This window comes from Antrostomus carolinensis, unplaced genomic scaffold, assembly GCF_000700745.2.
Source record: "Antrostomus carolinensis isolate BGI_N321 unplaced genomic scaffold, ASM70074v2 scaffold15043, whole genome shotgun sequence".
NCBI classification, from domain to species: domain Eukaryota; kingdom Metazoa; phylum Chordata; class Aves; order Caprimulgiformes; family Caprimulgidae; genus Antrostomus; species Antrostomus carolinensis.
In genome coordinates this window covers 58,270-83,506 of record NW_010304964.1, presented here as the reverse complement: position 1 = coordinate 83,506, position 25,237 = coordinate 58,270, and the positions used below count along the sequence as shown (strand labels likewise).

At 38.4% G+C, this 25,237-nt stretch overlaps 1 protein-coding gene across 1 annotated transcript; it reads right to left on the bottom strand.

Moving 5' to 3' along the window:
* Positions 1 to 431: 431 nt before the first annotated feature.
* Positions 432 to 18,909, bottom strand: CYP7B1 (cytochrome P450 family 7 subfamily B member 1). Its single transcript, XM_029084195.1, is given in 6 exon segments — positions 432 to 817; positions 4,817 to 4,995; positions 11,068 to 11,274; positions 11,722 to 12,318; positions 18,712 to 18,871; positions 18,874 to 18,909. Coding segments are annotated over 6 exon segments (1,467 nt in total). The 3' UTR covers positions 432 to 529.
* Between the last annotated feature and the right edge of the window lie 6,328 nt (positions 18,910 to 25,237).

Below are 25,237 nucleotides of genomic sequence, written 5' to 3'. Positions count from 1 at the left end.
GAAGCAGAGTAAATAAAAAGTTAGAATAATAATCACTAAAAATTCTTTCACACTCTAGAATTAAGTTCCCTGTTTCTTGCTATTATGCTTCTATGAGCAGATGCAGAGATGCCTCCAGATGACGGGGTATGGGACCTCCAGTGTAACAAGGGGGGGACCCTTGTGACAGAGGGCTACTGAGCCTGTTTCCCATAAAAACGGCCTTGTATTCAGCTAGATGTAGTTCTTCCTGTAAATCCCACTCAACTCATGGCCAAGTGTAGGGAGGTTCATCTTGCAGGGACGTTGGGCTAATTACTTGCCCAAACTCTTGTCATCTCACCTCACTACTCACAGCTCAGGCAGGACAAATTGAGGTTGCATGTCCCTGCATCTGATATCTACCTCCAACCCAAGGATTTTTCTCCTTAGAAACAAATAGGAAGAAGGTAAAAGCAGAGAGGGAAAAGCAAATGTTTCCAAAATTACAAAGCTGAGTGATGAAACAGAGCAAACACAGAGATTGGTTACAGGCAGCTGCTCACTTTCTTCAGGACCTTAGCTTGTAACGAAAGGCAATATCAACGTCTGGCAGGAGGATACCAAGGCCCATACGACTGTTATCAAGTCTGACATCTTTGTTTTCCACTAGTTCTACATCAAAATGAGACAATAGTAAGAAAAGAAACATCTTCATCTCATTCATTGCGAGGAACCTCCCTGGACACATGCTGATCCCAGAGCCAAAGGGCATTAGGAAATACTTCAGTTTTCTTCCTGCCTTGTAGAACGTAGTCTTCTTCTTGCCATTCTCTATATATCGATCGAACTTATACTCCTGAAAATAAAAGAGAGAGAGAGCGTGATATCTAACAAGGCAGTTACATGGTTTGTTTTGTTTGCACAATGGTAACGCTTCTGAAACCCAGAAAATAAGATAAAGAGAAGACAAGGAGCTGACAGCTTCTCTTTTTTAGTTGGTTCCCTCAAGTTTCATTAACTCACATTATCTTCCCTGAAAAGAACACTCCTTAAATCCACTTACTTAGCTTAGCCCTTTTACATCAAGCTCCTTCAACTTCCACATCTCATCCACCGAATGTCTGGCCTATATTGATTGTAATTAGATTTTGACTGCTTTGTAGCAGGGACAATGAACCTTAGTGGAAGGACAATTTTCTTGTAAAGCATCATATGCACTCAGTGTGGTACATACATCATGAATAGGGATAATCTGCCAAATTCTGCAAATGCCTCTGAATAAATTAATGCATAGCACTGACATCACTCTTGCAAGCTAGAGCAACATCCATCCTTCTTTTGCACCCAGTGGTGCAGATTATTCAAAAACAGACCCAATCCTTTGCAGTCATTTTTCCCTTCGGTTGGAGATGGTTGCTGCTTAATTTGCCACATCTAACCTTCAGATGTTTTGCTCCAGAAGCTGTGTGCAAAGCAGGACAACTGTCAGTGACTGACTGTTACAAAGAGGGTGCTTTCAAGTAAGGCTTGAGGTTGCGCTTGTAGCCCATGTTCCATAAATTGAACATCTTCTGACTATTTTCCAGTAGCAGGATCCCTGTTTAGAGATAATTCATGTTTTTGAATGAAGGAGATCTGGCATCCTCACTCACTCAACGGCAAATTAACCACTTACAAAATCCTCCTGCATGCTTTGAATAAAAATGACAGACACTTCTTGCTTATGGTCACTCATTAGCATTTGTCCTGCTTTGCATACATCTGCTATAGCAGCAGCCATTTGGAGCTGGCTGGGAACAAGTCAGTCAGACAGAAACCAACCTCAACTGATTAAAAAACACCCACACCACAATGAAAAATATACTGACACCGATCTACCCTTTAGATTAAAGGCTCTGAAAAGCATGCACTGCAGGTCTTGCTGTTGAGAGAAAGCAGTGTCAGGGGAGATGGTCTATGAGAAAAGGAACAAGTACAAGGTGCACTGGAGGGGATGTAATTTTGGATGTTGAAGAACGGGAGCTTGTTTCTCTAAATGGCAGAGGCCTGGATTTTTCAAAAAGATAAAGGTGATTATATGTGTGTTTCCCAGCTAATTCTTTTCAGTCTCTTTGAACATCCCAGCCAAAAGGAAGCATGTTATTTTTCTTCCTGGTAGGTTATTGCTTCATTTGAAGAAGCACAGTAACAAATGAAGCCCAGAATACCACTTCTTCCTTAAAAAAAGATTCATTTCCTGAAATGCAAATCCTGCTGGTCTAAAAAAGCACTGCTAAATATGAACTGCAATAGCTTAAAAAAACAACCCAACCCAGAGCTCTTCACTTTGTTGGAACATTTCCACAAGGTGCGCTCCTGGTGTCTGGAGCGATTAAGAACTATGGTATTGAACACACAGACGTACTGGGTCAAACATTATGCTTTCTTTGTCATCTTAAGAGCCATTTGAGAGTTGTAATTGCTTTTAACAAAAAATAAATTGGTGTCTAAGGAATTGGGAAAGCAGAAAACAAGTGTGAGACAGGAATGGAGCCAATGACAGTGACAGCAAACTCAGGCTTGTGCTGCTTAAACCTCTGGGGTTGGACAGTGTTTCCTTAAAAGCTAATTTGCTGGATAAATAAAGACTAATTTTTGTCAATAAAGGAACTTTCAGCCACGCACAAGGCCTCCTTGGAAGAAATGGGGTGGTTGATGGCAAGGAAAAAGTGAAGACACTGAGCAAGAACAGGAGATGAAGTTCTGTGTGGACAGCCTGCTGAGAGTATTATGAAAATTGAGCAGTCTCCTGTGATTGACAGAAGTCTCTCTCTGTCACATCTCATTTTTACCTTTGTTTGGGAGGCCACCACCTAGAGTTTCCTGCAGGGTTTCCTGATATTCCACTCTATGGTATTTGCAGAATTCATTTACGTAGCTCTATAATTAGCTGATTTAGGATTCAGGGGTTCATTTGTCCACTTCATAGAAAACCGACTAATTTATTTAGGCTTTGATGAGTGGAAAAAGAGGTCAACAATATATGCTTACACTTATACAACATGTTGCTACAGCAGAAGATAGCTTGAACTTAAATTTATGTATCCAGGAGGAAAGCATCGCTACAAAATTATCTTGTCAAGCTGCCTGTTTTCCCAGGGAAGTTTTCCCTAAATACATGACAAGCTCAAGACTGCACCTTTCAAAAAATTCATTCTCCATCACTATCTGATCCTCAGTAGTTATTGTTGAAAGCACACTGCATATTTTAAGAACCAAACAGAACAGTGATTTCCCCACTTTTCGAGAGGGCCCATGTGCTGAAATCAATGTACTGCAATGTGTGGATTGCTCATTCACTATCAAAAAGATAAAATATATGAACTAAAGCTGTACTGTGAAAGCTGAGCAGAGCTGATACTAAGCAGATATATTCAAGCAATGTAAATATGGTAATATATTCCGGCAATTATTGGATAAGGGAGGGGATCAGTTTCCACACTGATGCTTTTGATGTGGGACCTAAACAAACAGATGGACTTTTGACAAATCAATAATGTTCTCCAAAACAAAGTGCTAAGAATAAAATGAGAAAAAGCTTATTTGTTAGTTGCTACTTTTTAAGGATAGAAATATTAATCAACTATTTGCCAATATATGGATTATTTTTTAAAACCCTAATTTTCTCAGTGGACTTTGTCTTCATTTTTGGGTGGGGATAGCCAGCAGAGCCCTCCTGAACATCATTTCCATGGCCCCAGCGTTCTTCCTGGTGACTATCCCTTAATCCTGCTAACTCTGACATGCTTTGCACCTCCTCTCACCGAGGCTGGTGGAGTTCCTGCACAGTGAGATGCTGTCCCACACCAACAAGGCACTTGAACCTCATCTTTCCTCTGCAATCTCATATCCTTAAATTCCCAAAAAGGAGAGCGTCAGGGAGCAATGCCTTTAACGTGGGTTTTCTATAAAGATGTGAAAAAATACAGTTCCCTTCTTATTTGGCTCAAATGCCAAGGACGGAAATCAGCAAGGCTGGGAGACAGTCATTTGCTTAGGAAAACGGGTATGAGGAATGGATCAGGTACGAGCTCTTGCCTCTCAGGCAGAGGAGGCATTTAACAGCCTCAGAGTGCACCCTCGCTCTTCCTTCGTGGCACCCTGGGCTGGGGACAGCAATCCGGGGAAACAACCTAGCCAAGACGAGGACTATTCAATTTGCATGCAGGTGGTGAACTTCTGAAGTCGTATTAAGGCTGAGGCAGGGTGGATTAATTTCGAGTCTTTGATATTCATTAACTCAAGCGTCAGAGAAAAATACAAGGAGATGACACAATTACCCTCCAAGCTTCGCTGCAGAGCAACAGCTTTGCAGTCTCAAGTTCACAACACTCTACTAATTGATCAAGAAGGGGTGAATCCCTATGAAGGGAGGTGAAAAAGCATAAGGCTCAAGTAAGACACTGCTATTATAGGGCTTCAGAGAGTCAATGATGCTTTGGGGGCACTTAGCTAAATGGCCCACATTATTTCCTATTTAAACCACCTTCTATTATTCAGCCCTCCTTGGGTATCAAATGATCCACTGCCAAACAAAACCCACATTTAGCCTAAAGTTTATGGTAGTCAATGTGCAATTGTCAATTCCTTTGAAAGCAGTCGCAGTCAGTCTCATCACCATATTTCTCTCTTCAGGCCATGAATCCTTTGACCTATAGGGCCCTAGAAAATACATCTGAAAGTAGGAAGATTTGTTCCACAAGAAGGAACAGCAGTAAAAAAAAAACACCAAACAAAAAACAACCCACAGATCACAAAAGGTTTGGCTGCTGCAATGTGCCTGGAGTAGGAAGAGCAGCACCAGCTGAATGTTTACCTTAGGATCTTCATAGACCTCGGGGTCCATGTGCAAAATCTGTGGGTAAAGGGCTATCCAGTCTCCTTTCCTCAAACCGACTTCTTGATTCCCTTCCAGCTTGAGAACAAAATCCTCCTGGCTGATGCGAATGTTCATGGAAGATGAGCACATTCGTAAACTCTCGTTTAAGGCGCTCTCTGCGATTAAACAAAAGCGGAGGGGGGGAAGCGTCAGAAATATGGGAGATGACTGGAAGTTACACATGGCTACAGATGCTGAATCTCGACAGGTTCAGTAGGGCAGGCTAAAGGAAAAAAAAGGAAAAAAAACCCCACAAACCAAACATAAAGCAGAGACCAGGAGGAGGCAATAAACAACGCCGCAGGGCTGGGGCGGGGAGCCACCACACTGAACCTTCCGATGTGATTCTCACTGATGGTGCTGAGAAATCCTGTCGGCTGTAGGCAGCACCGAGTTTTGGGTGGAAAGTCATTATTCAGGCATCGCGTTGAAAACAACACAATCAAAAGAGGCGAACGCTTTACACATTTACATGCATTTTGGAAGTTGCAAGCAAATACCAGCAAAAGGATCCACGGAGCTATTTAGCTTGCCTTTCAAAAGTTGTTTGATGTAATGGCAGGACTATATGTTAGAAAAAATCATCTCACTTGTTAATTCTGTAGTCATTCTGAGGATTTTAAAATGTATTTTTTTCTTTTCAGTGCGCTACACTGCCAAACGATAGTGCCTGTTATGGTCAGAATGAATGAAAGCAATTCATTATTTGCCTTGTAATGTTAAGAGAGAAAGACACTTTCAATTGGCCAAGAGAAAACAAAACATAGTCCTTTCAGGCTTAGGGAGAGCAAGATTTCTGTCTCCACCATCACATTCTGGAAGGCTCCAGAAGCTGAATGTCCTTGCTTCCCCAGTGGCCTTCACCTTTTGCTCCTAGCACGACAGATTTTATGGCTAATTTCCGGCAATTTATCCTGGCAGTTTGAGGAGGAATTCCTTTGGGAATAATATGCATAATTTGCATAAATCATTCTGATAGCATGTATATCAGCATGTAGCTCCTGTCTAGGGCTGCATCTCTCACTTTGTAATCAAAACTGACTATTTTTCCACCAGCGTGTATGGGCGCTGTTATATGTGACTTGATTCCTTCTAATCACCAGTGTGAAAAATAGCCTAAAATAGGGTTTCATTTGCACATAATAATCCATTTGTGCCTACATTTATGTTCTGTGATATCAAATAAGCCTTCTCTAAGTGTTCACCAAGGCACTGTAACTGCTGCACCCAAAAGGTTAGTTTATTAGAGACAGTAGCTACCCAGTGTAGATGCCTCTGAAAAAAAATAATAACAAATGTTCTTTCACTAAAAATTAAATCTGGTGCAGCATGCATAGCAAATAAAGTGGCCCTGGATGCTTTCTTGCAGGAGGTTTTTCCTTAAGCATGCATTTGTCTAAAGAAATGAGGCTGCGGTCAGCTTTGTGTGGCCAGCACCGTGATTCAATGTGACGTACAGTGAGTCTGTGCATATTCTTTTGGACTGCCTTCGTTACTATAATCAGGCAGAGTCAAATCGGCTTGTTGGTGACGAAGCCAGAAAAGAACCCTGGTTCCAGAAGATGGCCTCTACTGCGGATAGCCACAAGGCACCTGACACGATAGATTTCAACTGGCAGCGCTCTGGCAACAAAACTTTACGTGGTACAAAGAAAGGGTCCAGCCTCCGCTTCCAGGCTGTCTTCATGAAGCTGGTAACTCTGCGCCGGTCCACCATTTGGAAATGGTGGCAACATAGGTAGCGACACTAGGAATCAAATAAGGAACGGGGAAGGAGGGGAAAAAAAACGAACAAAAGAAAAATAATTATTAAAGCGCCGCTGCAAAATAGCAGGTTTATGTTTAACCGCCCAAGCGATGCGGTCACATCCTATCGGTGGACATCCTCCCAAGAAAGCATGGCAGCCCCTGCCCGCTGCCGGATCCCAAATGACAATTGGGCAGCATATCTTATGCAGAAGTTAATCACAATAATGGAGCACAAAGTGTGGCTTAGCGGTCAGATCGTAAATGACAAATCTGTTTTACCTTCCAGTACCAGTTATGTGAGGAAGGCGAGCTTGGCTCTCACTCTGAGCGATCATGCCGATAATCATTAGATGACAAAAGTAATGAGTCACATTATGATCAACAAAGGAGAATGGAGCTTATATGGCTTTGCAGGCACACATAAAAAAAATAGACAGTCAGCTTTCCACAAATGCTGGAGCTATACATTGAGAGGAATGACAACTGCACAATAAAACTGCAGCCTTTACTTGCAGTTGTCATAGTTCAGCAGACACCAGCCATCGCTGCTGACAGACCAGCTGGGTAGCTTGGGAGGCCTTCCATTCTGCACCGTGAGATATAGTAAATTATCCAGCACGGTAGAGCAACATCTGTTTCTGTGCTTGTGCCGAACAAACAAGGCAATTTAAAGCATACCAAGGGATAACCAAGCAGCAAATGAACATGACCCTCATTTTTTTCCCCCCTTCTTACACACATGAGATGCTAAACTTCACTGTGTGAGCGCTACATAAAGAAGCCAGGCTGTTGTTTGATAAGGTGTTGTCAGAGAGATTTTACATATTTTCTAGAGAGAGAGGGGGAAAAAAAGAGATATCTCTCTCATAGTATTGTTATTCTTAGAATCCTCCCACTTCTCTCTTCCTTTCTCTTATACTAAAGCTAGCACTCAGCTTCCAATTCATTCTAGATTTTTTTTTAAAAAACTGTTTCAATATACTTATAAATATTCAGTCTTTAAACCCTAATTTGCTATACTTAGTTCACATGCCTTCAAGCATTTGTCTTCCAATTTCCACTGAATAAATGCGTACTAATGAGAAATAGAGCAAGCTGCTGAGGCAAAGCTGGGTGACTTGAGCCTGGCCTGCCACCAGCTTGTGATAGGCAGGCAAATTGAGTTAAAATGAAAAGTCTTGTCAGCTGAAATACAACATGGTAGCCAAACAGCAAGCTGTCAATCATCCAGCCAAAACAAGGGACTGCAGGTAATAAAAGGTCATTGTGAATCATAAGTGCATTTGGCTTTCGTAGGCAAGTTAATTTTAATTAAACATGATCCCTATCTGTAAATGTTTTATAAAACTTATTGTGTATAATGGATTGTTAATTTTGCACTAACACATAGCAGGTAATAGGGTACTAGAATTATTAGAATGTACTGTAGGAAAATAGCTATCCAGTATGCAAATATTGGGGAGGGGTCATTTACCCACAGGCATCACGGTGTGCCAACACAAACAACTATCTGAAACAAGTACATTTGCATCTTACTAAGAACTAAATGGTACTGCCCAGCCCATTCCAGGAAAATATATTAATTTCTCTCAATCCAACCAACAATTTCAATGCTTAGCATTTGTGTTACGACTACGCACTCCGTATTTGCTGGTTTTGTGTTGCTACCCTTTCCTGTGTATGAAACATTTTTTCAAGCTGTGCTCTTTTTGCAGGAAATATCTGGGATTCAGCAATGACCTGAGGCAAGAATACTTCACCATATAAATGAATGGACTAATATTAAACAAACGAACTGACTAAACATGCCTAGCATTAAACATGCACTGAGTAGATCTCTGCTTTACCCTTTGCATTTCCATTATAACCATAAAAACCGACAGACCATTCTCATGTGTCGTTTACCATATTAGAGCTCCGTTGTGAGCCATAATGACTAATAATGTATGTTACTCTGCGCACACAAATACGTGCGTTTGGGTTTCAGGAAAAGCCTTACATAGACAAAAAATGCAAAGGATAATCAAAAAACTTCTGCCACAGAAGTGCCATCAGAAAAGGATAATGAGGGCTAAAATTTGCTAGTTTTGTTGTGGGTTGAAAGGGTTTTTTGTGTTGTGTTTTGTTTTGTTTTTTTAAATAAAAATTCACATATCAGTGCTTAGAAGCAAATCAGGTCATGCTGTTTTCTAGTCCCAAAGAATGTGACCACAACAGCAATGTTGCTTCCTGAGAAAGGATTTTTAGTGATACTTTCTTGTTCTCCATAGCATGAGGAATCCAAAAAAAGGCTTTTGTGATAGTAGGCCAAAAAGAGGACAGAGAATCAGAGCACTTAAAACAGGAGAAAGAGATGACAACGTGAAGAACATACAAGAATCCCACCTGGTCTGCCTTACTGGAGAGCAGGGACACAAATCCTGGTTTTCTGTGCTACAGGTTGGCACAGAGGGAGTGGGAAGAGGAGAAACCCAGTCTCAGCAGCTGGGGTCAGTGAGCTGCAAGAGCAAAGGCAGTGCTGGACCAAAACCTCCCTGTGACGTGGGGGTTTTTGGTGTGCAAGCAATGTAAATTGGGACCTCTGCCCCTCCTACACATTTATTAACAAAACATCCCTTTTCTATTTCCACTGAAGCATGAATTTAATACTCTTACATTACAGATTTTTTTTCTATATTATTATTTTATGGGACAGTATCCAGCCCTTTACGACTTAAGTGCCAGAAGAATTGAAATCTAGCTTCTGTTCATACCACATCATGTTTAACACGATTATAAAATTTAACAAAAGTGTTACAAGAATACTACAAAGTAGGATGTGGCATTTTCCTCTCAACACATAAATCAATGTTACCAAGGTACTTCAGAGAAATGACACAGTTAATGTTTTAAACTGTTCATACCATTTTGCACCAGATGGTTTTAGTGAAGTACATGCTTTTATTTTCTTTATTCCAACACTTCTGGGGTGCGCTTTTTTAGCTTTTTTTAAAAATCTTTTTTTCTTGCTAGTCCCATCTCATTCTCCAAATACAAAAGAAATTATCTCTTGATCTTCTTGATGCACAGTAACTTTAATTTTCTATTATTTTTGGTGGATGCTAACTGATGTGAAGCAATTTTACTTGTTTTCCTTAAAAGGACATTAAATGCTTATAATGTCATGTTACTCTTCAGAAGTGTCCTTATCATCAGATATCTCCCCTACTTCAAAAGCATCCTCCATCAGTTAGAGATGAATCTGCACCAGAACAGCCGTGACTCCAGATGAAACCAACCCACTAGACTCATGCTACAGAACATGAACGCTAATGCTCTAACAAAAAGCAACTGGATCAATCTCAATTTTATATTTGTACTATGAGAAACAACTCAAGTTTGAACACAGGTTCTTGATACGTGCCCTACTTGTGTGGTCCTGGAGAATGGCAGCTATTATATACAAATCAAGCCTAGAGATTGTACTGCTCCACTACCCTGTCTTGACACAACTTCTTTTAGTGGAACATCAGTTCAGGCCATGAGCTACCAAAACACATAGACATGAGCTCGGTTTTGACAGGGGACTGGTTTCAATATTTAAAAAGGGAGGAATATTGAACCTTTATGCTTTTATTTAGCTGTTGTCTATCCTGCTAACATTACCTATGGAGACTGGCAGATGATTAAAGGTTCAGTTCCTACCCTCTACACCCTCTCTCCTTCCTTGGGCTAATTTTAGCATTTATCTTGCCAGTGCCTGTGCACTAGCAAGTAAAGTGAAACCATTGGCTGATGCTCTGAAGGCTTATCCAGCTCCTGGATCAAACTGCTTCTAACAGCAAGTGGCAAAGGTCTCCCCCTGAAACACTGATCTAGAATTAGAAGATCTCACTTAAAGCTCCTTTATTTTGAATCAAGGTAGTTTTTTCAACACTGAAATGCCATTTCTACTCTGTAAAGCTTTACCTTCTTATATTTTGTTCAGAGGCATTGCTCAACTGAAGGCCGCTTTAGAAGTCTCTTTGTTTTGTTCAAGAGAGAAAAAGAAACTGCTTGTGAAAAAAATTACATTTGCAGTTTAAATACATTACCCCACTTTAATTTCAGAAAAGGGTCTTTCTTGGCAGTACCATACAGAAGTATTTGAAATGCATTAACACTTCGGCAGATGCTCAGAATCAAACAACTTAATAGGCATCAACTTTTTTTCAAATAATTGCAAAGCTTCGATTTAGCCTTTTGCATACCTTGCATAGTTAATTACCTAGGCTTTAATGTTTACATGCAATGAGAGTATCTACAGCTATAAACTACATAATTTATAATTGATGTAAATGGATGTTATTATGTCAATTAGGCAGCTGTGTCCTCCACCTTCTCAGTAAACAGAAATGAGTGATAAACCGAGTTTGCCGGGAGAGCCCCTCTTTTCTTCCTAACAGATAAAAATAAATTACCGAGGTAGACCAGGTTGTCCAATTGTTCTCTGGTGAGGTGGATGTTATACGTGGGCCCTCTCTTTTGACCTGTTGACTGCAGCAAATGGTCAATCTCGTCACGCACCGCTGCAAGAGCTTCTGGGTGCCGCAGAAGATAATACATGGCCCAGAATGTAGCTGGAATCGTGTTTCCCACAGAGGCCCACAGGAAGGCAAAATGATGTGCTGGGAGAAAATAAGTGAAAAGGAAGATTAATAGCGTTTATTACACTGATTAGATTTGCAGTGTGCTAATTAAAAGATGTTAGGACACAGACCCAGCCAAGGATCAGTGAATGCTAATGAGGACCAATAGGCTTCTGAAGTCTAATTTTCTGCTTAATGAGAATAGTTTGAAATGTAATGTCGGGAGGGGTGGGGGGAATAAGGGGAGGAAATGCAGCTTAGTTATAATCTTTCTCATTATCGCCATTAAGTATCTTGTTTTACCACCTCAGCACAAAAAAAAAAAAATCAATTATCATAGAGGGTTGTTTCAGAGTAAAACATTTTATCATTAGCCAATTAGAAAGAACATAAAAAAATTTCAAGGTCGCCATTTTGCCTTTTTATTTCAAAGGTCTATAGTAAATTATTTTATTTCAGACAAGCAATCATTCATAAGTTTCCTACCTGCTTTGTCATAATCTCCAAGCAGCTCATATTTCTCAAATATATCTTGTCTGGCTTGGACCACTTTTGACCCTCCCAGCCATTTTGTCATGTTCTGAAGTAAAAAATGATGTATAAGCTCCTTCCGAACCTTCTTGGTAGCTCCTAGCAACTCAATCGGTATGTTTGCAGCTAAATAGGGAAAGCTGGCATCAAACTTGATAAATTTGTCTCTGATTTCACTAATAACTTTGTGGCCATCTGCAGCAGGAACTCTTCCATATAGTGTTACAAAACTGGCTTCAAACATTACAGAGCAGCAGAATTTGTACATTTTTTCTGTTTCCCAATCTGTTGCGTGTGAGCATTTCCATTCAAATATATCCTGGAGATTTTTCATCATGTGGTCAGAAATGATATCCAAAGGCTTGCCTTGTAGATACTGGTAGATTCTGTGCAGGTTTTCCTTGAGATCGGGGAATTTTCCGTTTGACAAGGCTGGGTAGTCAAAAGTTTTGGAAGCCATTTTATCAGCAAATTCATGAAATTCAAGTTGCTTGCTATTTCGTATGACATAGACATACTGAAATGGGTCCATGATAAAGGTAATATATCTACCTGAATAGAAGAAGGAAAAAAAAATAGAGACATGCATTTTTATAATCTGATGACACTTTCAGAAGTAATAACTGAAAATAAGCCCAGCCAATGTCTGGAAGAAAAGCACACAGAAAATCCCCAGAGCAAAGACCTGTGAAGAAATCTGCAAAGAAAAAAATAAAAGCAAGAATTTAAAAAGGAAGATATAACAAATTTTATTTAGCTTTTGAAAAGAAGCTAAATAAAGAATCTAATCCTCTTGGGCAGGATGCAGGTTTGACCTGCATACACTTTTATGGCTCTTCTAAAATCAGCGTGAAGCCATTTCCATGTAGACTGATCTACTGGTTTTGCCAACCATAGGGCATGCCCTGCAATTGTGCCACTCCAGAATAATTATACACTGGTGCAATGCTTGAAAATACAATGTGGAGTCGTAGCAGCATTTTAAAATTGTAGGGTTTTTCCAGCAGAAAGGGGGGAACACACACATTTCACCTGCATGGAGGAAAGTGAAGTGGGAGGCTGGAGGGGAAAATATGCCACCTAGGCAGCTCTTCTTCAGGCAGATGACACAGAGACTCAAAATCAGTCCACTATGGCTTTAACTACACATTGCAACCCCCCAAAATTCAAAGCCTCTCTTGCATCTGGTTTCTCCCTCAAGTTTTGCTAACTTTTTGTTAAGAATGTGCTTACTATCAGTAAAATTACTGCCTTAGGATTTCATCTGGAAGCCATTTCTTACAGTGGTGCAGGCTACCATATTTAACAAGGGTACCTTTTTGGGGTATGCACTGTCCCAGCGCTATCATCCATTGTGCCAGAGTGCACCAACAACTTCCTACCCTTCCTGAGGTACTTAATGTGGTGATGACACAGCTGTACCTTCAGTTTCTCGTACAGAGGGACAGGATTGCATCAAGTTTGACACTTTGTCAAGCTGCCCATGCCAGAAAAATCCTGCAATTTCTCCCTAAACTTTTAAGACAACTACTAAAGAAGAACGTTTTGCTGAACTACCATAAATCAAAATGCCAATGCTTTCAAAGCTCAAGTAAATCTTAACTCTTTATAGATGATTCCCATGTTAAGTCTAAATTTAGAATTCCTGATTCTTAACTTGAATGGAGAGGTGCACTGGGGAAAAAGGGTTCCCATTAAAACGTACACATCCTCTTTGAAATATCCCAGTTATAAACTCAGGAAAACAGAAAAGCTTCCAGCACTTACAGTTTAACTCTGTCTCACTAAAGGGACAAATCTCCTTTGATTTTAATGGGAACACTACATGCCTAACTGAGGACCAAATCTGGCTCTGTGACAGATGTCCCAAGATAAAGTAGTTGCTACCACTGAAAATGTCAACAAGTATCCATGGTTACCATATAGTGATGTTTGAATGATCATAGTTCTTCTATGTTCTGACTTGTATATACACACAGTGCTCTATGGTAGATCTGGGTGCACTATGGACTTCCTCTGCAATTACCAGCTGCCATAATTTCCCCCCCTGATTATATTCACTGTAATCCCAGTGAACCAATAAGGAAACACAAAGGATAAAATGAGACAGAATTTGACCCCCTTCTTTAAACAGCCTGTGAAGGTTTTTAAGATACTCATAGACTTTGCTTTACTGTAACATAATCAACCAGAGATGAAAATTAATTTTTAAAGAATAAATATATCAAGAAATCTGCATGAAAAATAGATCCTGAATTCCTAGTCCTCTTTTCTGACCATTTCTTCCATCCCAGATCACAGAGGGAATTCCTGACAGGAATTTTTAGTCTTGACTTCTGCACGATCTTTGTTAAGAGTCCTAGAACTACTCTGTCTTTCCAGCTTTCACCCACTGTCATGCTCTTTATTGAGGCTACCATCTTTGCGATCAAAGCTTCAAAAGAATGCCCATTGGAGCAATTTTTAATAAATAGATTTGAAGTGTTATTAACCCTAAAGATGAAAGCTGGCTTCCTAACTTTGCGTTTACAGGGTAAACAATTTAAGTTAAGATTTTTAATTAATATTAATTTAAACCATCTGTCCACCATCTGCTTATTTCTGATGCAAAATATGAGTTTCTTTGTGATCTTTAATCAGACTCTTAGCAAACGCACATAAATTCTTATCATTTTTAAGTAAGAAAATGATTTTCAGCAAATGAGTTTTCAGACAAACAGACTATTTTAGCAATAATTTTAAATCAAAACTCACTTGACACTAGCATATACTTTGGAAATAAAAAAACCTCTGAGAAACTCATATCACAGATCCTGATTTTTATTATTCTCATCAGGTTCCTGGTAGCAAAAAGTAAGTATGTACCAAAATATAATACATTTTGTAAACCAGTTCAGGCTCCAGAACACATCAATGCAAGTCAACAATATATATAAACACATGACGCAAAATACTTTTTTTACTGCATTTAGTAAAGGTCTATATAGTCAGGAAAGTAGAACCCCTCTATAACAAAGGCAGCTTGTTTACATACCTCACCAATAATCTAATTTTAGATCTCTTAATTAGAAAAAGACAAAAACTAGAGCTAATTAACTGAAGTTAGAAAGTTGTTGTGAGAATGGGTATGGGAGCCTTTAGCAATTACAGTCCTACTTGCACACAGATGTACTACGCAGCTACACCGGTTACCCCAGTCTCTTCCATACAGGAACAGATTGCTAATTACAAAACCATGCCCTGACACCTCCTCTACTCCGAGCAGCAAACATCCGAAATGGAACAAACTTTCTCATCTCAAGTTATGATTTTAAATTTTCTAAGTGTCAATATAGTTCTTAATTTTGCTTTTTAAATCCTGTCGTTATCCCTGACGAGGTCTCCTCCCACTGATTGTTCCCTGGTGGTGTCAGAGACCAACAAATGCAAATCTTTCCTAAAGTTTCCAGTATTATTTGGTATTTAAAATGCAGCTTCCCCTCTCCCCTCCCATGCCTTTCCATTGCAATTAATGCCAAGAACGACCTCTTAAAAGTAGCCTTTTCTGAAACTGAACCAAAATCTTCGTGCTCATGAGTTCCCATCAGAGTACTAGTAAAGGTAAATGCCGGATCAGCCAAAAGTGGAGGCATATCACATGCTCCAAAAATCAGAAAGCCTTAAATATTGAAGGTATGCATATAGAAATGGCTGAGGACCAAGCCTTTCTTTGTTAGATTGCAAAAGAATCCTTCAACACAAAAAACTAAGTAGACAAATCCATACAGAAATGTCACACTCCAAATCTCAATAGTTTAAGTCACTGAGCTATTTTGTTTAGTACTGTAGAAACAAGACAAAATAAGTGATGTCTACTTGTTTCTGTAAAAAACCCTCTGATTTTTTAAAAAATATGGCTGCAGAGAATTCATACTTCCCCATCCAATCCTTCAGTCTGTATTACATCCATGCTGCAAATAGCCTGGTTATCTCCCTTTAGTTTATAGTCTCCTAGAAATAGAAGATTGATGTGGAAAATATGAAAATTGTCAACTTTGGTAAATCTGAGCACAGAAGCCAGTATTTGTATGATAGTTAAGAAATTACTCTAATAATGCATTCTGGAGCTTTTTAATGCTAATGATGAAAGACAAGCATTTCAGATGGCATCTAATGATGGATGTTATTTCGGTAATGCTTGCAGCAGGCTTCAGCTTCTTAAGGAGTAAATATAAATTACCTTTTGCCTAAGAGAGAAAAATGTGATATGTTACTGTAGGTGTATCGTGATTTAAAGGAAAAGAATGACTTAGCAGCAGTATTTAAAAAGGCAAGTGTGCTTAGTAAAAAACCCTATTATTTTATGAGAAGTTGAGTTAGTCTCAGAGAGAGTGTTGTAAGGTTCGGTATCATTCCTAATAGCTAGTCAGGAAAAGGAGACAAAGTTTAATCCCAAGAAACAATGACAAAACTGTTTCAAGCTCTTTAAGTTCTTACCTAACTGTGTGCCTATGCTGCTGACCCTTAACAAGCAGAGAGGTTGCCTTGGGAAGTACGATCATCTCGGCACAACAGACTCTTTCTCTCTCTCTCTCTCTCTTTCCTCCTTACCTCCTTATTCTTTTCTTTTCTCCCCCCCCTTTTTTTTTTACTATTGCATTTACGTAATCGTCCTCTTATTAGGGAGATTCTGCTGAACTGCTGACAATGATGTACAGTGGTGCTTCGCCAGCGTGACGTTTGGGGAAAACGATTCTGCTGCACCACCACACAAAACCAATTAGAGAACTATTTTCTGCGACAGGTCAGGAATTTACATTGTTTCTCATAGAAAGATGTGCTTTTTAATTTCTTTATTAAGATGACATCCATGTCCCTTGCGACTTTTAGGGATGACAATCATTTGCTCATCACATGGGAAAGTACAATCAGCGAAATCGCATTACCGGTACGGGGCAACGCCAGAAACTCCAAGCATCGTTCTGCATTTTCCAAATGAACTAGTTTGAGAACCGATAATTAGAACAATATATATTGATAGAATTTTTTGACAGGACCTTTAGACACCCACCAGGGGGGTAAAGTAATGATAGTACATATACAACAGGCTGCGCTATGTTCGCCGGACATATAAACATCATCTTTGTCACATCAGTAAGACATACAGAAATCCTCTATGTCTTCAGATCAGGACATGATAGGAGGTACTAACTAGCTTTGGCTTCTTCCTTGACTTGTGGATGACAAACTGTATCGCTTTAGTGAAGTCTCGATGGTCAGTATTTTTATACTGAAAAAAAGGGAACTTAAAATGCTGTCTCAGATATGACAAATTCACAAAATCAAAGATTTCCCTGCATAAGGCTGAAATGATATCCAGAACTCACTCCATTTACCCCAGTCTTTATCAAGAAAGGCTTTCTCAAAATACCTGAACACATGCAGATTAGTTGAAATGGAATTTTGTTTAGCATGCAAACAGAAATTAGTGAAACTAAATTACACTTACAGATTGCTTAAACACACAAATCTCTAAACATACTCTTGCATAAAATAATAAAGAAGTGAAAGAGAAATAAATATTTGATTAAACATATTAAGGATCTGAAGTATGACTGCATCTGGTTTTATGAATGTACTAAGGTAGTCTTTGAACTATAATTATCAATCTGTATTCCTAAGAAGCCATGACTATATACAGTGTGAATGTACATTAAAAACACAAAAGACTGTACTGCAACAAAAGTTGGTCTTGTAATGTGTCAAATTTACTTTCAAGATGGAAGAAAATTTGAGCATATCAGTTTCCAAAGAAAAAATCCCTGAATGAATAAAAAAAATCACACATTTAACAGCAGTAGAAATGTTCTTCCAAAGGAAAAAAAAGAACAGATTTGGTATGAGGAAGAAAAAATTTATTAATTAAACATACAGCTTGCAATTTAATTAATTGACTTTTGAAGAAAAAAATAATTTTTATTGCAAAATATTACTTATATGGAAATATAACACTGCCATGAAATTACAAAGCAAAGTTTACACTTTACATTTTTATTTGAAACTCCATAAAAATACAGAAATAGCTAAAATCGAAACAGACTTAACTCTGAAGTTAATAATTCGAACGAGGATATCAGCATGTAAAGGGGCAAAAGATCCATTACATCCACCTACACTAATAAGAGTTTGCCTTTTAATGAACAGAGAAAATACTGGATTTTAAATTGGTTTTAGCAAAAAATATACTGTGTGTATATGTGTATGTGTGTATATATATGAAAGTATATATTTAAGTTTCATTCAAGATTCCGGGTTCATTCTGTTTTAGTTCTACAGCTAAGTGTCTACATGAAATCACTCAAATGTTTGTATTCAAGCTAGTGTAGTAATACAGCTATAAATACAGAAAGCAGCAGGGTTATATCATACTTTATTATATTGTGATTTTCAGCAAGCATGATCAGAGTAAGAGGCTGGCAACGGGAAGTTTCTGTGTTCCAGTCCTGATTGTATCACTGAGTCAATGTGTCATTCATTCCCTTGTGTTCCTGTCAACCAGTTGTAAAATGTGTGAGAACATATTCTGCACTTTTTTTCTTAAGTGTTTTCTAAATTTAATCTGATATTTTTCTGTGCAGTATCAAGATGATGTTAGTTCTCCCTTCTTCAGGAAAAAAAAAAAAACCCACAATTAAATGTGCTTGCAAAATCTATGTTCATAGTTGACATGCCTACAAATTCTGTCAATACATATATATACCTATAGCTGTATATAAATCCACATGCTCATAATTATATCCTATGGATAATTGTTATGCATACAATACATGTGAATTAAAATAATTTTTATTGGTCTATGCGACACAAAAATGGTTTTTGTTAAGGAAGATTCTAAACTAAACATTTGCACTAGTATTTAACTTCACTGATGAAAAAAATAAAGAGAAATACCAAAATATTTCTCACCAGCAATATGTACAGTGAAAATATCTCCAAGTTTCTTTTGCTGATCCAGTAAGAATTTGAAAGCATCTTTTCTAAAAATCAAAGCCTTCCCAAGGTAAGGAATCCAGCCATTTATTAGTGGGGGCTCTCCAGTCTTCCTGTTAAAAACAGCCAAAAAAACAGTAATCAGGAATTAACTTTGTCATGACAGCAACTCATCTTTATATCTATTTATGTATTACGCTTAGATTCACCATCTACATATATAATTCTCACAATGTATAGTATATTGTATGGAAAGTTCTACAGACACGATGGCAGGTTAAATCTAATCACACCTCTGAGCACAGAAGGCTCTGTGTGGCGATTAGGAAAAATAAGTGAGAGAAATTGAAATGCATTTAACTACAGGTTGTCCAGTCATTACCATCAAGTTACAAACACAGAAAAATGACATTTCATAGAAAATCTCCCAGCCAAGAGTCCTCTCATTTTCAATATTTGGTGTGTCAGAGGAAGATGTATCAGAAGGCAATTATGACAGATTTAGGTAAATAGGACGCTGACATACCACACAAAACAACTAGCCTTACAGATAACGTTTTAAGAATTTCAATTTACCAGCACACAGAACAGCTACCATTCTAACTAGATATCTTTAAAATATAGAATAATAATAGACGCCAAACATTTACCATAAGAAGTTTTAGTCTCCATATACTTATAGCTTCCCAAGCTAGAAATGTGTATGAACAGTTTAAGATTAAATTCTAGATAACGATATTTGCATCCCAATCTAAAAAAGCAGCCACGGTGTGCTAGTTATGTTTATGGAATTGTACAAGATACCTTCCAAGATTCTAGTGAGTTACTTTTTTCTTTAAAAAGGAAAAACGGTTCCCACACTGTCCTATTCCTGACTGCAAGTAAATGTCTTTCCTTCGTGCTGGTCTTTAGTTGCTCGAATCTGATTTACAACAAAGAAACATAAAGCGTGCTTGCTCTGGAAAGGATTAAAACAAATATTCACCAACAACTCTGCTGCTACATCCCATCTGTGAAGGTGACTTATACTACATGCAGAACAACTCATTCTGATTAAACACAAGATATTTACTAGCTTGGATCTAATCAAAGATCAAGGGATCACAAGCTTTACTACTATCATACACAGCATGGATTTTTATGTAGCTGGATTAACTCTATCATAGCCACATTCTGCCTTGAAGTGCTATAAGAGAAATGAAGAAAAAAAGGTACATGTGAGATGCTGTATTTAATTTTTTTTTATTTTCCTAATTAAAACTTTCTGAGCAGGAAATTATAAGCCTAGGATTTGCTCTCTTACTTTAAAAAGTTGCTATAAATTTAATTTGCAGATAAACAGATGTAGCCAAACCAGGTTGCACATCTTGATCTCTTTCTGTTTAACTGACTACTAATCAGGAATGTTAGTTCTCAACAACATCTTTTTGTCCTCTGGAAAACCAGTAAAGCTTCTGGTCCAAACCTGACAATTTCATAGCAGACATGTTTGTCCTGGCTTTTTTGTCTCTTTGGGTTTTGTGGCTTTGGGGTTTTGTTTGTTTGTTTTGAGTGGGTTTTTTTATTTTTATTTTTTTATTATGGAGAAGGTGGAGCCATCTTTTTTCAATATCTTCCATAAACTACTTCATTATCCATCCTCTAGCAGTCAAATAACAACACTATTTACTCAAGTGGTCCAGAAAACTTTGTAACGGTTAATTCGGTATTAAGTGAATACAAGAAAAGAACTAATCTGAGATTACATGAGAGGGATCACCAGCCCTGGAAGCGTAACAGCCCACTCGATACCCTCAATTATCCCCTCCAAGCCCATAAAGAATCTCGACAATTTACCCCTTTTCCCCCCCACCTCCCCCACCCAGACTATTAAGTCCCAAGAGCAGCTGCCATTCACTTCTTGGGGTGGACACTATTCCCTGTAAGTAGCATCCTGACAAATATTTAGATAGGCTTTTTGTCATCTTCTAATTGAATGCATCTAATTTCACCCTCCATGTTCTGTCATGCGGTCAGAAACTGTATTCTTCACAGGCTCTCTGCCGGGTAAAAAGGAGGCAGCTCAGAAATCCAGGGGAAAATTAACTTAATGCTCCAAGTCTGTGGGATCACATCAGGGAGACATTTTGCTATCGTAAAGACGTGAGGGTCATCGTTCGCTTCAGACATGTTTAGCTCAGCAGCAATAAGCTTAACACTGTTAAACACCATGTCAAGGCTACGTGGCTTTCAGAGGAAAATATAACACCAGTTCAACTTACGACCCACAGCAGACTGATAACAGAAATGTGTCTTCATTTCTAGCTTTCCTTCTCTTTGGAAGATGGAGGTCAACTTCATGACTTATAGATGTCTGCCAACACACAGCAAAGAAAAGAGCACCACGTATATTTTAGTGCCTTCCAAAATACAATGCTTCACTGCACAAACTTTTAAGCAGCACAGTTCAGCTGACCCTGGCTTCCTGAAGGACTCTCACCCGCAGCCCAGCTACGTCCCGAAGTTCCTGTTGCCTTCAGATGTTACACTGACCCATTAACAAAGCCCACAGAAACTTTTACTGGTAGTTTAATTTGTTTATGAACTTCAAGTCTGGGCTCACACTTCACAGCTGTTGTAAAAGCTGATAATTGGGCAAAATATTACAAATGTTAAAGTTACATTTTTCTCATGCTATAATATGTATTCTTGTACCAAATGTAAATTATAGCTAAGAAATATAAAAGAGCGATATGAAGTGTTTTGACGGCAATTTAAGATTGCAACTTTTTTAACTGAAGCATTCAGAACATCTCACTAGATTACATTTTATTCAGATGTAGTTTAACTGTTTAAATAGTAATTCACTTAATATAGTTTGTAATATTCCCAGGCCTTTTCGCTCCATGTTCCCGTTTTTTATAGATTTGCCTGGTTTTGCTTATATACAAGAATATCTTTACTCATCTGAGAAGCCTCTCTGAAGTCAGTAAGATTTAATGGACAAATTTCTCACATATGTGAGTGAATTTTGCAAATAAAGCATCAGCAACATGTCCAATGCAATCTATAAGTAGACGGATCAGTTACAAAGTGGAGGGAAAGCAACGCAGTTGTATCATCCATCATTGTTAAATGGGTAATTTCAAATGGCATTATGCAAAAATCAGCTGGCTACAAATACAGCCTGTAAATAGAATTAACAGATTTTGATAACTGTAATTTTTCTTTGCTTTCACAGAGAGAAGAGACTTCCTTGTTAGCAAGTGATGAAGTTGCAATGTCTACTCAATCATAGAAGAGCAAAGTTTGGGAGCTTGTTTACAGTTTCCTTAAAGGAGATTTTTCAGCTCACCCAAAACACCAAAGTCACTGACTCACATGTGATTATTTAGCTACTGAGGTAAGGCAGTATTAAAAAATGTGGATGTTCTACCTATGTCTCACTTATCCTAAGCAGGAGAAGAAAAACGGGCTGCAACACAAACTATGTGAAAAATAGATTTTTTTTTTTTTTCAATTCAATGTCTCTAGACATTGTTTTCAACTAGTGAAAGGGAATTATTTGGGAAACCCAAATAAGGTTATTTGTTAAGCTCTGTGAACATTTTTTTTTTTAATTGAAAAGAAAAAACCCTAACAATTCACAAGCAAATAGACTTTGCCAATATTATCTCTCATAGAAATATTGTTGCTTTGTAAAAGCACACAAGACGCTTCTTTTGCTGGTTACACCACTTCAGCTGCTCTGCAGTTTAGGGCATAGGATCAGTGTAAATGAGAGGAGAATCCTTCTCATTTCACTGGTTATTTGTATTCCAAAGGAGCAGATGCCTTCCAAATTATGCAAAAATCCACGGCGCATCTTGTACTACAGCAGATGAACAGGTTAATTTTTCTCTTTGCACATAATAAATCATAAGTGCTTTAACACCCATAGTCGCATTTCATGAACATAAACCTTCTGTTTAATAATGTCTGTTTACAACTAGAATCAGACATACAGTAATCTCTTGCCTGGGATAAACATTAATCCAGATCTGTCTAGAAAAATTATACAATTCATTACCATAAGTAATCTCTATTGTGCCCTGTGCTTAACCTTCATCTTTTTTCCTGTCCTATAATCTTGCAAATCCACTGGTGGTGTATGATTGGCATCTGGTGTTAATGCAGCCTTCACTGCACACAGCACAGCTGAGAAAGCCCTACATGAGCACGTCACTCTGCAGGGTATCGCTGGTTCAGCTGACCACTTCTCAACTTTCAGCAAAGGGTGAAAAAAACCCGCAAGCCACGGAGAAAAAGATCTAACAGTATCGTTTCCCACAGAGGAGCCATTTTAACTTTCAAAACCATCGTTATAATCCACAAAAATTAAAGGTATCAGTTTGATTTTCCCATAGCATCTCTGGTCTAACCACCACATACCACGTCCAAGCTCTGGAACACACCATGTTGGAGGACTTTAAGGAATGGAAATAGATGGGTACAGAAGTAGAACAAAAGCTATTATGAACATGTCAAAGCAGTTTGAGATTATTCACAGGCTCTATCACAATATTTAAGCAACAAGACATGACAGACAGTGTCTTTCCAAGGGCTTATGAACACACTGTAACTGTGAGGAAAAGAATGAGGCCAAAGGTTTCAACCCCATGAAGGGTAATCCCCAGAAATGTGGGGTCTGGAGTGGCTGAAAGAGAGAACACAGGAAACTTAGGACAGAAGAAAGCCAGTAAGTCTATCTTTCTATTTTTTTTTTTAATTTAGTAGTTACAGTTTTCCTCCCAAGATGTGCTCATAGTACTAGGTATTTTGTATCTATGAGGACAGAAAAAAATACTATCTTCCAAATAGTTGTCCACAACACAATTTTTTGATACTTAAAAAATGATGCATACCTCAAATACCCTGTCTAAGACTATCTGCCTCAGTGACCTCCTGGAACTTTAAATTTTTCAAGTTCAATACATGCAGTATGAAAAAGTATTCCCTGTAGAACAAGCCAGACGAGAGGTTTAGCAATATAGAGTCTTCTACCTTTGAATTCTCAGCTTACATACCTCCTACAGAGGTAAGGACCAGATGCTGCTCCTGTCTGATCACTATCTGGTGGCTTAGGTAGAGGAAATGGATGCATCAGGCCAAGCCTTGACAGAGAGATGCAGACAAAGACTGACTCAGTGAAGGACAAGAAACAAGAGCCCTGGGATGGAAAAAAACTCATGCCTAGGCAAAGTGATTTCACCCTGCAGTACTGATCACCTCCTCTTTTTCGTTAGGATAAAGATCACTCATTAAAGAAAAGACTCAGGAAAAAGTAGTAAATACACTTTTAAGCATATCAAGGAGAGAGGAGTTTATCTGCGCTCCCAAAAAGAGCAGTACAGCAAAAACAGACTGGTGGTGATGTGAGACAAACTGGGAGAAATGCTGATGAAAAAACACCCAACAACCAGTGAATATTTATAGCTATTTTTTTCCCCCACAGAAAAAATGCAATCCTTTTGTTCAAAGTTTTCATGACAAGGACTTCTAAGATTTTAATAAAAATATATTTTTTTTTTTTTTCTGTAAAAGCATACAAACTTTTTGTTGCTAAGAACTCTGAATTGTGTTATAATCAGTTCATCACAGGAACCTCTTCTTTTTTCCTTTCTTCTAGTAATTTTCTTTGGGTCATCCCCAAATAAAATAATAAAAAAATCCTCAACAACTCATTCAGTAGCTCTGAAATATCACTCTCTAGGAAATCATATTCTGTTACCATTTTTTAGGCTACATTATCTCAACAACTGTAGGTTGACATTATACCTATCACCTCTACTATTACACTTCAAACCTGTGTGTGGAAGGGCACATTCACAAATTCAACCACTACTTGTACTGAGTGGTCGGGACATTGCCTAAAAAGCCAAACGGTGGGTAAACGCCATTGTGTAAAGAAAGTAATCTTTTAACAGTTTAAAAAATTTTGGCTCAGGTTTTATCAGAAGCTGAAAATTCCCAGAAAAGTCTACACAAAATGTAAAGTTTTATAACAGCCAGAATAGGAGTCACAGCAAAGACAAAACCCAGCCAATGCGACAGTAATTCAGCAATATTAAAAATTATTACAAAATTCAGTGCTTTCGGCCCCATTCTTGAAATCCTACTTTGTTTCTGCTCTGGGTGAGGTCAGTGAGAGCAGCCACAACTACTCAACAATTTCCGTGACCAAGCCCAAAGTTAATCTAATACATTTTATAGTTGAGATCACTTGCCCAACCCAAGGCTTCTCCTTTCTTAATTCAGCTTCAATCAAAGAAAAATAGGCTAGGAAAGGATGATGAGAGGTTACTTATTCCATGCCTCATACCTCACGCAGGGTACCTTCCCTCATATTTGTCTATGCTGTTCTTGAAAATACTCAGTAAGAGTCTCAACTGTCTTGCCAAGCAATCTGTCCTTATTATCAGAAAGTTTCTCCTCACATTTAACTTTATCTTCATGTCATATCTGAAGCCCACTACTTCTCGTT